Below are 14446 nucleotides of genomic sequence, written 5' to 3'. Positions count from 1 at the left end.
ATCAAATGTTTAAGTTCTCAATGTTGTTTGAAAAGGCTATGCCTTAGAATTTGAGGACTTCCCCCTCCCCAACAGAAAGGGTCCTCCAAACTCACCTGTCACATGCAATACAAGAAGAAGTTGAGAGCATACTTCTCAAGGATACCATTCAACCTACACCCTTGATGGAAGATGCTATGGCTTTCTCATCAAGATACTTCACCATTCCCAAAAAAGATGGCGGCCTGCACTCAATACTTGACCTTTGAGACCTAAACTCCTTCCTGCTGCCAAAGAAGTGCAGAATGGTGTTGCCCATCCTTCCTCTCCTTGCCAGAGGAGATTGGTTTGCTACAATAAACTTGCATGATTCCTACTTGCATGTCAGTGTCCATCTGATGCACAAAAGGTTCCTCTCCTTCAGGCTCCTTCCTCCCCATAGAAGATCTTCACAAAATGTATGTCAGTAGTAGTGGCCCGCCTTCACGGAAGCAACATCGATGTCTTCCCTTATCTCAATGACTGGCTCCTGAAAGCAAAATCCCCATCATTGCTACAAGAGCAACTCTCATACACACTAAAAAAATACAGGACTCTTTAGGCCTTTGCTTGAATCTAGAAAAATCCCAACTGGGGATTACCTCCATCAAATTTATTGGGATGATATTCGACTCCCATATTTAAAGAGCCTTTCTTCCAAAGCAAAGATTTCTGGCCCTGCAAGCACAAATTCACACTTGCCAATGATACCACAGAGTTCGTGCCAGTCACATCCAAGTCTTCCTGGGGCACATGGCATCAACAGTGTTGGTTAAATCATTCACCCATCTGTGCCTAAGGCCACTGTAGTGATGGTTTATAGACCACTTCAACCCTCTTCATCACAATTCCCACTTCCTCATGGTACCAAGATCAGTAATCTGCCATCTGTCTTGGTGGAGCAACCCGACCAATGTTTGCTGCAGAATCCCACTCCCTGCATCCGGAGGAGATCACAACGGATTCATCCATCTTTGGCTGTGGTGCTCATTAAAGAAACCACACCATTCAGGACCACTGGCCCACTCAAGAAAGGACACACCACATAAACCACCTCAAGCTCCTGGCCATCTTTAAAGTCCTAAGACCATTCGCCTACCTCACCTCCAGCAAGGTAGTACAAATATGGACAGACAACACCTTAACTAACAAAGGGGCACCAAGTTCAAAAAGCTCTTGAGCTTAACCATGGACATTTGGGAATGGTGCATCCAATGCAAAGTCTCAATTTCAGTGATAAAAATGAACAAAACAACAACAGCAACTAGAAAACCTTGAGGATATTGAAGTTAAAGAAAACCTTGAGGATATTGAAGGATAAAGAAATACATGTGGGTCAAGAATGACGTTCAGACAAACTCTATAAATAACACAAGGAAATTAGCAAGACTTCTAAAAAAGGAACAAGTGAAAACAAAGGTAATTAAATTGAAAGGCCAAATAAAGATGGGCAAGGCTCCTTTTTTGGATATTTTTAAACAGAGGCTGAATGGCCATCCTTTGGGGGGGTGCTTTGAAAGTGATTTTCCAGCTTCTTGGCAGAATGGGGTTGAACTAGATGGCCCAAAAGGTCTATTCCAATTCTAGGATTCTATGAAAACAAAGGAGGAAGACCTAAAGGAAACAATGGCAAATTATTACAAAAAGTTTAAAATGCATAAGGATATAGAGATCAGAAGGATTACTCAATTAAAAAAATAGATCCTCTCTTCCAGTCTATATTGGACATAGAGGAGGTAATAAAAAACTTAAAAATTAACTTCTCACCAGGACTCAATAGGCTAACTACAATTTTTTAATAAAAATTTTCCAAATTTTCTAATTTACTAACCTTGTATAACAAAATTATGGAAAATAAAATTAGAATCCTAGAGTTGGAAGAGACTTTGTGGATCTTCCAGTCCAACCCCATTCTGCCAAGAAGCAGGAAAATCACATTCAAAGCACCCCTGATGGATGGCTATCCAACCTGTTTCAAAGCCTCCAATGCAGGAGCCTCTACCACAGTCCAGGGCAGAGAATTCCACTGCTGAATAGCTCTCTCACACAGTGTTTTTTTTTTTTTTGGCATGTTGAGAAACTGCAAGTCACTTCTGGTGTGAGAGAATTGGCTGTCTGCAAGGACTTTGCCCAGTGGACGCCCGGATGTTTTGATGTTTTATCATCCTTGTGGGAGGCTTCTCTCATGTCCCCACATGAGGAGCTGGAGCTAATACAGGGAACTCATCCACTCTCTCCCCGGATTTGAACCTGTGACCTGTTGGTCTTCAGTGTTGCCGGCAGGGGGGTTTAACCCACTGTGCCACTGGAGGCTCCTCTCTCACAGTGAGGAAGTTCTTCATCATGTTATAGTGGAATCTCCTTTCCTGTATGTTCAAGCCATTGTTCCATGCCCTAGTCTCCAGGGCAGCAGAACACATGCCTGTTCTCTCCTCCCTATGACTTCTCCTCATATCTTTTATACATGGCCCTCATCATGTCTCTTCTCAGCTGTCTCTTCTCCAGGCTAAACATGCTCAACTCTTTAAGCTGCTCCTCATAGGGCTTGTTCTCAAGATCATTTTAGTCACCCACCTTTGGACACATTCCAGCTTGTTAACATGGATTTTGTTGAGGTGATCCTCACATAGTATTTGTTCCTTTTGCCCATTGGACAGATCAGCATGTGATTGAGTATTATATTTTTTTTAATATCCAGCACCAAACATAACATAGCATGATCTTGCATTGGAATAACTTGCCCTCTTCTGAAGCAGATGGAAAGAAAGGAGCGAGAGACCAGCAAGTTAATTATGTTTTGACAGATGGTTAGGCTTCAGTCAGAACTCAGGTTTTAGCAGCAGACCAGAATTTTCTATTACAGTATTTTGGAGAAAATTCCAAAATGATATATTCCATCAAATGTGTACTTAATACCTTTCTGGGAATAAATCGGAATAAAAAGCACCACACCAGGATGGAAAGCAGTTCGGCTCCCGGCTCCATACTGCTTTTCTGTGGATATTTTAAAGATGATAAAACTAGATCCGACTATTGAATTGGTCTAACGAAACATTTGATTCTGATTAACTCAGTGGCCCTACTTGGTTTTATTGAATAATCTGAGTAACTGATCTGACTATTGAATTGATCTAGTTGAATACTTTATTCTGATTGTCATTATTTGTCATCTTTTGCCTACTTGTTTCATTGTGCCTTAGTTTCATCAAATGATCCAGTTGAATAATTGATCTAATGATTGAATTGATTTAGTTAAACAATTCTGATTGAGTTAGTGGCCTGCTTGTCTTTAGTGAATACTCAAACTGAATAACTGACTCTGGATGAGTTGGTGGGCCTACTTGTCTCACTGAAGTGTCTAATTAAATAATCAATTCTGATAGATTCAGTGTGCCTGCTTGTTTAGCTGAATGACCTAAATGAATGATTGATTCTGATCAGTTCAGTGGACTGACTTAGTTTCATTGAAGTGTCTAATGGAATAATCGATTCTGATTTATTCAATGGGCCAATTTGTTTAGCTGAATGGCCTAAATGAATAATTGATTCTGATCATTTCAATGGGTTCATGTAACTTGAGTTATCTAAAGGAACAGTTGATCCAAGTGTTGAATTGATCCAGTTGGATTGATTCTGATTGATTCAACAGACCTACATGTTTTATTGTTTGTGGAATTCCTCCCCTAATGAACTCACTTGGCCCTTCCCTCATATTCTTTAGGAAAAATCTTAAATCGTGGTTGTAGGACCAAGCATTTGAGCAACAGACACAATGATAATAATGTAAATGACTTATGTGATTGACAATGGACAGTCTGTTTATAATTGATGTTTTTAACTAATTGTTTTAATTGTTATTGTTGTTATAATTGTTTGTTTGGCATCTAATGGTTGTCAGTTGTAAGCCGCCCTGAGCTCTCCCCCCCCACCCCCCCACACCCCCAGGTGTGTGTGTGAGAGAAAGACAGGATATAAATGTTTGAAATAAATAATAAATAAGTGATTGATTCTGATCAATTTGGAAGGCCTCCTTAACAGTTATCTAAAAGAACTGTTGATACAAGTATTGAATTGATGTCGTTGAATAACTGTTTTTGATTGATTCAGAGGACCTCCTTAGCAGGCTGATATAAAGGAACAATTTATGCAAATATTGAATTGATGTAGTTGAATATTCAGTTATGATCGATTTGGAGGACCTACTTGCTTTATTGAACATCTAATTGAACAACTCATCCAATCACTGAACTGATTGAAATGGATATTTGATTCTGATTGATTTGGAGGGCCTCCCTGTTTCCCTGAGTGATCTAAACAAATGCTATTGATCTCACTGTGACGCCTGACCTCCCTTTTGGCTTCCCCCTGCAGAGCCGCATGGCTGAGAGCCTCCGCCTCTTCGACTCAATCTGCAACAATAACTGGTTCATTAACACCTCACTGATTCTCTTCCTGAATAAAAAGGACCTGCTGGCAGAGAAGATCCGCCGGATCCCACTGAACGCCTGCTTCCCAGAGTACAAGGGACAGAACACCTATGAGGAAGCTGCCATCTACATCCAGCGACAGTTCGAGGACTTGAACCAGAACAAGGAAACCAAGGAGATTTACTCCCATTTCACCTGTGCCACCGACACCAGTAACATCCAATTTGTCTTTGACGCTGTCACAGATGTCATCATCCAAAACAACCTTAAGTACATCGGGCTTTGCTGACCCAGATTCGATCATTAAGGGGGCCCATATGAGATGCCTGCTGCAACCGACTGGCAGAGGGATAGACAGCTCAAAGAATCAGGGAGAAACAACTAATCAGGCAGAAAGGAGGAGCAATCAGTAATTAACTAACAATCCTTCCAGCGAAGGGTCACCTCCCCGCTTCGTGCATGCACTTTTCATTGTTTTCATAATTCAGGGAGGGGAAATAATGAAGATTTGCCTTACATTTTAAAAGGGGTTCAAGTTTCCGAACTTAAAAAGGAAACCTGCTACTTTGACATTACTTCCGCCTCTTGTCGTCCTTTTTTTCCTATTTTATTATTTATGATTAATCATTGCCTCATTATATGTCTTGTCAGTCTTAACGAGATCAACTATGTTAAATTTTAATTTTTGTGTCCAAGCAAAATCAATTAACAGAATATATAGATTCAGTAATATAAAATAAGAAATATATTTTATTTAATTTTTGTCCAACCAAATTAATTAATGGGAGATGTAGGTTAATTAATATAGGAAATGGAAAACATTTAAATTTATTATGTGTGTGTGTGTGTGTCCGAGCAAAATTAATTAGTAGGAGACTTGAGTTCATTAATACAATATATGGAATATGTTTAGTTTAATTTAATGTTTTTTGTGTCCAAGCAAAATCTATTAATGGTAGCCTTGGGTTCCATAATACAAGGGATGGAATATATTTAATTTTTGTGACAAAATTATTTTTTATTATTTCAGTTGTTTAGTATTATTATATTTTAACATGATGTGATTTTTAGGTGAAGAGATGAGTGATTTGAACAATATTTAAATGTCTAGATATTTATTTATAAAGTGGAATTTTAAAAAGTGGAAGTGACAAAGTTATAATTCTTCCCCTGCCCAACTTTCTATAAAACTATGCTAGATTATATATTTCACAAGCTTACAATTATTTTATTTGATAGCCTGAGAAAAGATTATGGTTTTCAGGTGGGCCTGCTATTTTTTACAAGACTAATATTGTTGCATGACTGATATTGTCACATGATTCCTCCATGCAAAGAACTTCTTATTTCACAATTCTACAATTATAATTGGAAAATGTGGAAGTCTGGGAAAATGGATAATTTTCATGTTTTCAAGTGGCTCGCACGAATTATACTGTAAGATTATTCCTCCATATAAAAGACTTTGAATTATTATTTGGAAATCTGAGAAATTGCAGTGCAAGGTAACCTTTTCCACAGAGGTCAGCCATTTTTCACGTGGCTCACATGACTGCTCTTGTCATGTGATTCCTCCATGCAAAGTAGTTTTGTTCCTTTCATTTTTTAAAAATTGGTGTACTCTAAGTCTGTAGATATATGTGCAAGGAATGTAAACCGTGTCAAGGCACTCCCTCCTTTTCTCACACACTCTCACTCACTCTCACACAATAACTTCCCTTTTCTCTCATGTTTCCTGGTTGTATGAAAATTCTCAGCCAAGGGCTTTACAGTTTTTAAATAAAATATAATAAAAGAACAAAGGAAATGGTAATTATAACAAATGTTTTAACAACCGGTTCTCCTCTTTGCTTTAAAGTAAAGATAATAAATTACTCTCCCCAAACCACGATATTTTCAACTGTAGTCTTTTGTAGAAATTTCAGAATGAGTTTTACAGTTCCACAGTATAATGATTTCTTTTTTATTAAATAAAACATATTAGTAAAAAGTAATTAGTTTTCAAATTAATTAATAAAATTATTTAAATATTAAATGATTTTAAATAATTAAAATTCATTTAATTTTAAAATTGTGTAATTATTTTAAGTAATTAAAGTTAAATTAAATAATTAGATTAATTATTTTAAGTAATTAAATTAATTAACAACTAAAAATTTTGTCTTACCATTTGGCATTTCAGAAATGAGTTTTAAGGAATAATGCATGTTCCAACGGACGATAATGACCGGATCATTAAGAAGATGTGCCAAGGCTGGGATAACACCGTGTTTGAGGAAACCAGTCCTAAAAATAAATTAAGGGAAAATAATCACCAAAAAAATCACAAAATTATAGAAAAAGAAAAAAAACTGGACAAAAATACAGTGGGTTGAGTGCTGAAATGCCAAGGTTGAATCCCCTTTTATGAAGATGTGGTTCATAGATAAGGCTCTATTTATCATTGTTGTTATATTATTATTATTATTATTATTATTATTATTATTATTATTGAATTATGAGGCAGGAGAAAACAATAGATAACAATATGGTTGAAGGCAAAGGGTTTCAATAATTATAATGATGTATTTTTGAAGGCTTTCATGGCTGGAATCACTGGGTTGCTATGAGTTTTTTGGGCTACCTGGCCAATATATTCCAGTAGTATTCTCTTCTGATATTTTGCCTGCATCTGTGGCTAATGGCATGTTCAGAAGTTTGTTCAGAGGTTTGCTGGAGGTGCGGCAAGTGGAGCGTATATCACATGTGGAATGATATCCAAAGTGCGAGAAAGAACCTTTGTTGAAAGCAAGTGTGAATGTTGTAATTAGAAAGCTTGAATAGCAGTAAGTTACCATGATGTTTGCAAAGTCAACCAGTGAGGGTTTCTGCATAGAGGCAGTAAAGCAAGTGGTGTGTATATATATCCCTGTAGAATAATGTTCAGGGTGGGGGAAAACCCTTGCCTATTAGAAGCAAGTGTGAAGTTTGCAAAGTCAACCAGTGAGACTATCTGCATGGAGGTAGCAAGTGGTGTATTATACCTGTGGAATAATATCCAGGGTGGGAGAAAGAACCCTTGTCTGTTTGAAGCAAGTGTGAGTGTTGCAAGTAACTGGCTTGTTTAGCATTAAGTATCCATGAAGTTTGCAAAGTCAATCAGTGAGCATGTCTGCATAGAGGTAGTGAAGCAAATGAAGTGTATATATACTTGTGGAACAATGTCTATAAGAACCCTTATCTGTTTGAAGCATGTGAATATTGCAATTAGCCAGCTTGGTTAGCACCGAGTAGCCATAAAGCTGCAAAATTAATCAGTGGAGGTATCTGCAGAGAGGTCACCTGGCTTCTGTTGTCTGAACAACTTACAGCAACCCAATAAAAAGGCTTAACAGACAAATGATTTCATCTATATCTATATCTATATATCTATGTTTGTATGTATGTGGCAGAAGTGTATGCGGCAGCTTTCTGATTGGCTGCCACTTTCACAGGCCACCAACACGTGTGACGCACCTGGACCAAACTTGGCACACATAACCCCCATGACCCCCTTTACGTCCTGGTGCGGTTTGGGGGGCCACGGATTATGGGATTTGTAGTACTTTCACACGGTTTGGTTTCTACGAAGCACTGTGGCCCCCGGCAAACACCGATAAAGATCAAACCTGGCACACAGAGCACCCCTAACCCATTCTACATCCCAATGCAGTTTGGAGGAGGGCAGACCATGGATTATGGGCCTTCAAGTACCTCCACTTGCTTTCTGAAACCGCTGCAACCCAAAACAATTACTGAACAATTCCAAACTTGGCACACATAACCCCCATGACACCCATTACATGGGACTTGAAGTAACTTCACTCACTTCCCAAGACTGCTGCAACCCTCATCTAATGACCGATCAAGACCAAAATTGGCACACAGAGCCCCCGTGAGCCACTCTACATCCTGGTGCTGCTTGGAGGAGGATGGACCATGGATGATGGGACTTGCAGTACCTTCACTCACATTCTGAGACCTCTGCGACCCTCATCCAATGACTGATCAAGACAAATGTTAGCACACAGAGCCCCCATGACCCATTCTACATCCTGGTGCAGTTTCAAGCAGGATGGGCCATGGATAATAAGACGAAGTACTGCAACTCTCATCTAATGACTGATCAAGACCAAAGTTGGCACACAGTGCCCCCATGGGCCACTCTACATCCTGGTGCTGTTTGGAGGATGGACAATGTAATATGGGACTTCAAGTACCTCCACTCACTTCCCAAGACTGCTGAAACCCTCATCCAATAACCAATCAAGACCAAACTTGACACACAGGGACCCCATGAGCCACTCTACATCCCAGTGCTGTTTGGAGGATGATGGATGATGGATGATGGGACTTGCAATACCTTCACTCACTTCCTGAAACCACAGCGAACTCATCCAAATACCAATAAAGACCAAACTTGACAAAGAGAGCCCCCATGGCCAACTCAACATTCTGGTGAGGTCTGGGGGAGAACAGATGATGGGACTTCCAGTATCTTAATTCACTTTTTGAGAGTACTGCAACCCTCATCCAATGACTGTTCAAGACCAAACTTGGCACACAGAGCCCCTATGACCCTCTCTCCATCCTGGGGCAGTTTGGAGGAGGATGGACCACAGATGATGGGACTCGCAATACCTTCACTAACTACCACTTTTACAGGCCACTGTGACAAACATGGGTGACGCACCTGCACCAAACTTGGCACACATAACCCCTATGACCCCCTTTATGTCCTGGTGCGGATTGGGGGAGGTGGACCACATATTATGGGATTTGTTGTACTTTGAAATGGTTTGGTTCCCAAGGACCACTGTGGGCCCCAACAAAGATTGATAAAGTTCAAACTTGGCATACCAAGCCCCCATGACCCACTCTACATCCTACTCTACATCCCACTCTACATCTGGTTTGGAGGAGGGCAGACTATGGATGAGGGGACTTGAAGTACCTCCACTCGCTTTTCGAGACAGCTGCAACCCTCATCCCAATGACTGAACAAGACCAAACTTGGCACACAATAACCCCAATGACCCCCAACCCCCCCCCCCGAGGGTTGGGGGAGGGTGGACAATGTATTATGGGATTTGCAGTACTTTCCAACATTTCGGTTCCCACAGACAACTGCGGCCCACAACAATGACGAATAAAGACCAAACTTGGCACAAATAGCCCCCATGATCGTCTCTACATCCTGGTGCAGATTCTAGGAGGATGGACCAAGAATAATGGAACTTGAAATCACTCATTTCCCGAGACCGTTGTGACTGTCATCCAATGACTGATCAAGACCACACTTGGCATACAGAGTCCCCATGACCCACTCTACAACCTAGTGCAGTTTGGAGGCAGATGGACCACAGATGATGGGACTTGAAGTAACTTCACTGACTTCCCAAGACTGCTGCGAACCTCATCCAATGACTGATCAAGACAAAACTTGGCACACAGAGCCACCATAACCCACTCTACATCTTGCTACAGTTTGGAGGAAGGTGGACTATGGATGATGGGACTTGCAGTATCTTCACACACATATTGAAAACACTATGACCCTGATCCAATGACTGATCACGACCAAACTTGGCACACAGAGCCCCCATGACCCACTCTACATCCTGGAGAAGAGTGGACTGTGGATGATTGAACTTGCAGTAACTTCACTCACTGAAACCACTGTAACCCTCATGCAATGACTAATCAAGACCAGAGTTGCCACACAGAGCCCCCATTACCCACTCTACATCCTTCTGCAGTTTTGAGGATGGACAATGGATAATGGGACTTGCAATACCATCACTCACTTACTGAGATCGCTGTGACCTTCATCCAGTGACTGATCAAGATCAAACTTGGCACATAGACTTCTTATGACCCACGTTACGCCCAAGTGTGGTTTGACTGGGAATGGACCATGGATTATGGGACTTGCAGTACCTTTCCTCAATTCCTAAAACCACTGCAACCCTCATCCAATGACCAATAAAGACCAAACTTGGCACACTGAGTCTCCATGACACACTCTACATCCTGGTGCAGTTTGGAGGAGGATGCCCCATGGATGACCGGACCTTCAATACCTGCACTCCCTTCCTGAGACCATTATAGCTGCCAACACTGATGGATCAGGACTGCAATTCACACATAGAGCCTGCATAAGGCACTCTACATCCTGGGGTGGTTTGGAAGAATTTGGAGATGGATGATGGGACTAGCAGTCATTTCACTTACCCTTGCCAATGATTGATCAAGACCAAACTTGAGCCCCCATGACCCACTCTACATCCTGGTGCACTTTCGAGTAGGACAGACCATGGATGATAGCACTTCAAGTACCTCCACTCCCTTCCCAAGACTGCTACAACCCTCAGCTAATGACTGATCAAGACCAAACTTGCCACAGGTTCACCAGATCCACTCTACAGTGCTGTTTGGAGGAGGATGGATGATGGATGGTGGGACTTGCAGTACCTTCACTCACTTCCTGAAATCATAGCGACACCAAATACCAATAAAGACCAAACTAGGCACAGAGAGTCCCCATGGCCACATCAACATTCTGGTGAGGTTTGGGAGAGAACAGATAGTGGAAGATGGGACTTGCAGTAGCTTCACTCACTTGCTGAGCACTGTGACCCTCATCCAGTAACTGATCAAGACCAAACTGGGCACACTATCCATCCTGGGGCAGTTTGAGGGAAGATGGACCACAGTTGATGGCTCTCACAGTACCTTCACTAACTTCCTGAGGCCACTGCGAGCCATATAAACAATAGATAAAGACCAACCTTGATATAAAATTCCTTTCTCAAATAACCTGGGCAGAACTGGGTCCCCAAGCTAGTCTATATCTATATCTATATTTATAATAAAATAATGTTTGTATGCGTGTATGTGGAGGAAGTGTCTGTGCCAGCTTTCTGATTGGCTGTCACTGTGGTCTCTGATTGGCCAACCTCAACAGGACCCCTGGTGGAGAAGAGGGTTAATGAGAAAAGTAGGGACATGAAAGAAGGAAATTTGCATATGGTCTCTGATTGGCCAGCCTGAAAGTTCCAATATTCTGAGGTGACAAGAGAGGAGAGAAATAGGCCTTAGGCTGTGTCAGAAAATTACCAATGCAGACTGCTTGTCACACAGAGCCCCCATGACCTACTCTACATCCTACTGCAGTTAGGAGGTTCCCAAGCTAGTATATAATAAAAGAGAGTGTTTGTTTGTATGCGGAGGACGGAAGTGCGGAGGGCAGAATGGCGGAAGTGTATGTGCCAGCTTTCTGATTGGCTGCCACTGTAATGCTATTTGCCTATGATCTCTGATTGGCCAACCTCAACAGAACCCCCTGGTGGTGAAGGCAGTTAATGAGAGAAACGAGGACATGAGAGAAGGAAATTTGCATATGGTTTCTGATTGACCAGCTACTGAAGTTTGGAGGAGGATGGACCAAGGATGATGGGACTCACAGTATCATCACTCACTTTCTGAGATTGCTGTTAACCTCATTCAATGACTGATCAGGACCAAACTTGGCACATAGAACGCTCATGACTCACTTTATGCCCTGGTGTGGTTTGGCCGGGGATTGACTATGGATTATGGGACTTGCAGTATCTTAGCTCAATTCCTGAGACCACTACAACCCTCATCCAATTACCTACAAACACCAAACTTGGCACACTGAGTCTCCATGACGCACTCTACATCCTGCTGCGGTTTGGAGTAAGATGCACCATGGATGATGGGACTTGCAATACCTGCACTCCCTTCCTAAGACCATTACAACTGCCAACAATGATGGATCAGTATCACAATTCACACAGAGCCCGCATGACCCACTCTACATCCTGGTGTGGTTTGGAAAAATTTAGAGATGGATTATGGGACTTGCAGTAACTTCACTCACTTCCTGAGACCACTGACACCCTCGCCAATGACTGATCAAGATCAAACTTGGCACACAGAGCCCCCATGACACACTCTACATCCTGGTGCACTTTTGAGGAGGACAGACCATGGATGATGGGACTTCAAGTACCTTCACTCCCTTCCCAAGACTGCTGCAGTCCACATCTAATGACCAATCAAGACCAAACTTGGCACAAGAGCCCCCATTGCCCACCCCACATACCGGTGCTGCTTGGAGGAGGATGGACCATGGATGATGGGACTTGCAGTACCTTCACTCATTTCCTGAATCCACAGTGACACTCATCCAAATACCAATAAAGACCAAATTTGGCACAGAGAGCCCCCATGGCCAACTCAATATTCTGATGAGGTTTGGGGGAGTACAGACTATGGATGATGTGACTTCAAGTACCTCCACTCACATAATCCATAATCCATAGTCCTTTCCTACTCTGGTCATGATTGTCTTTATCCAAGTACCTCCACTCACTTCCCAAGACTTCTGCAACACTCATCTAATGACCAATCAAGACCAAACTTGGGACACACAGCCCCCATGACACACTCTCCATCCTGGTGCAGTTTGGAGGAGGATGGACCACAGATGATGGGACTCAGAATACCTTCACTAACTTCCTGAGACCACTGCGAGCCATATAGATAACTGAAAAAGATCAACCTTGATACACGATTGCTTTCTTAAATAACCAGGACAGCGCCTGGTCCCCAACCTAGTATATAATGAAAATCAAAGTTTATATGTGGAGGGTGGAAGGGAGAATGGAAGGGAGGACATAGGATGGAGGTGTTTGTGGCAGCTTTCTAATTGGCTGCCATTCACCGGCCACTGTGACCAATACGGGTGACGCACCTGGACCAAACATGGTACACATAACCCCCATGATCCCCTTTACATGCAGTCTGTGGGAGGTGGACCAAGGATTAGATTATCAGATTTGTAGTAGTTTCAATAGGTATGGTTCCCATGGACCACTGTGGCCCCCAACAAAGACCGATAAAGACCAAACTTGGCACACAGAGCCCCCATGACCCACTCTACATCCTACTGCAGTTTAAAGGAAGGTGGAACATGAGTGATGGGACTTGAAGTACCTCCACTCACTTTCTGAGACCGCTGTAACCCACAACAATGACTGAACAAAACCAAACTTAGCACACATAACCTCAATGACACCCTTTACACCCTGGTGATTTTTGGGGGAGGGTGGACATTGGATGATGGGATTTGTAGTACTTTCCAACACGTCGGATCCCACAGCCCACTGTGGCCCCCAACAAATTCTGATAAAGACCAAACTTGGCACACAGAGGACCCATTACTCATTCTACATCTTACTGCAGTTTGGTGGAGGATGGCCCATGGATGATGGGACTTGAAGTACCTCCACTCACTTCCCAAGACCACTACAACCCTTATCCAATGACTGATCAAGACCAAAGTTGCCAGACAGAGCACCCATGACCCTCTCTACATCTTGATGCAGATTCGAGGAGGATGGAGCATGAATAATAGGACTTGAAGTAACTTCACTCACTTCTCGAAACCGCTGTGACCCTCATCCAATGACTGATCAAGACAAAACTTGACACATAGCGTCCCCATAACCCACCCTACAACCTGGAGCAGTTTGGAGAAAGATGGACCATGGATAATGGGACTTGAGCTAACTTCACTCACTTTCCGAAACCACTACAACAGCCAACAATGATGGATCAAGATCACAATTCACACAGAGAGCCCGCATGACCCACTCTACATCTTGCTCTGGTTTGGAAAAATTTGTGGATGGATAATGGGACTTGCAGTCACTTAACTCACTTCCTGAGACCACTGAGACCCTGATAAGATGAAACTTGGCACCAAACTGAGCCCCCATGACCCACTCTATATCCTGGTGCACTTTCGAGGAGGACAGACCATGGATGGGACTTCAATTACCTCATCCCCTCCTAAGACTGCTGCCACCCTCATCTAATGACCAATCGAGACCAAACTTGGTGCAAAGAGCCTCCATGAGCCACTCTACATCCCGGTGCTGTTTGGATTAGGA

General features: G+C 42.2%; 2 protein-coding genes across 2 annotated transcripts in view; one reads left to right on the top strand and one right to left on the bottom strand.

The window, feature by feature from the left end:
• Positions 1 to 5029, top strand: part of LOC137095111 (guanine nucleotide-binding protein G(z) subunit alpha-like) — a 171955-nt gene extending 166926 nt beyond the window's left edge. Inside the window, exon 3 of the mRNA XM_067461383.1 lies at positions 4390 to 5029. Within this exon, the coding sequence (XP_067317484.1) occupies positions 4390 to 4734 (345 nt within the window). The 3' untranslated portion in view covers positions 4735 to 5029. The remainder of the gene's footprint in view (positions 1 to 4389) is intronic.
• Positions 1 to 14446, bottom strand: part of RSPH14 (radial spoke head 14 homolog) — a 231581-nt gene that overhangs the window by 198398 nt on the left and 18737 nt on the right. The window contains exon 3 of the mRNA XM_067461384.1: positions 6613 to 6731. Within this exon, the coding sequence (XP_067317485.1) occupies positions 6613 to 6731 (119 nt within the window). The remainder of the gene's footprint in view (positions 1 to 6612; positions 6732 to 14446) is intronic.

The sequence above is a fragment of the Anolis sagrei genome, chromosome Y (genome assembly GCF_037176765.1).
Source record: "Anolis sagrei isolate rAnoSag1 chromosome Y, rAnoSag1.mat, whole genome shotgun sequence".
NCBI lineage: Eukaryota > Metazoa > Chordata > Lepidosauria > Squamata > Dactyloidae > Anolis > Anolis sagrei.
Note: the sequence above shows the minus strand (reverse complement) of the source record. Positions and strands in the feature narration are given on the sequence as shown.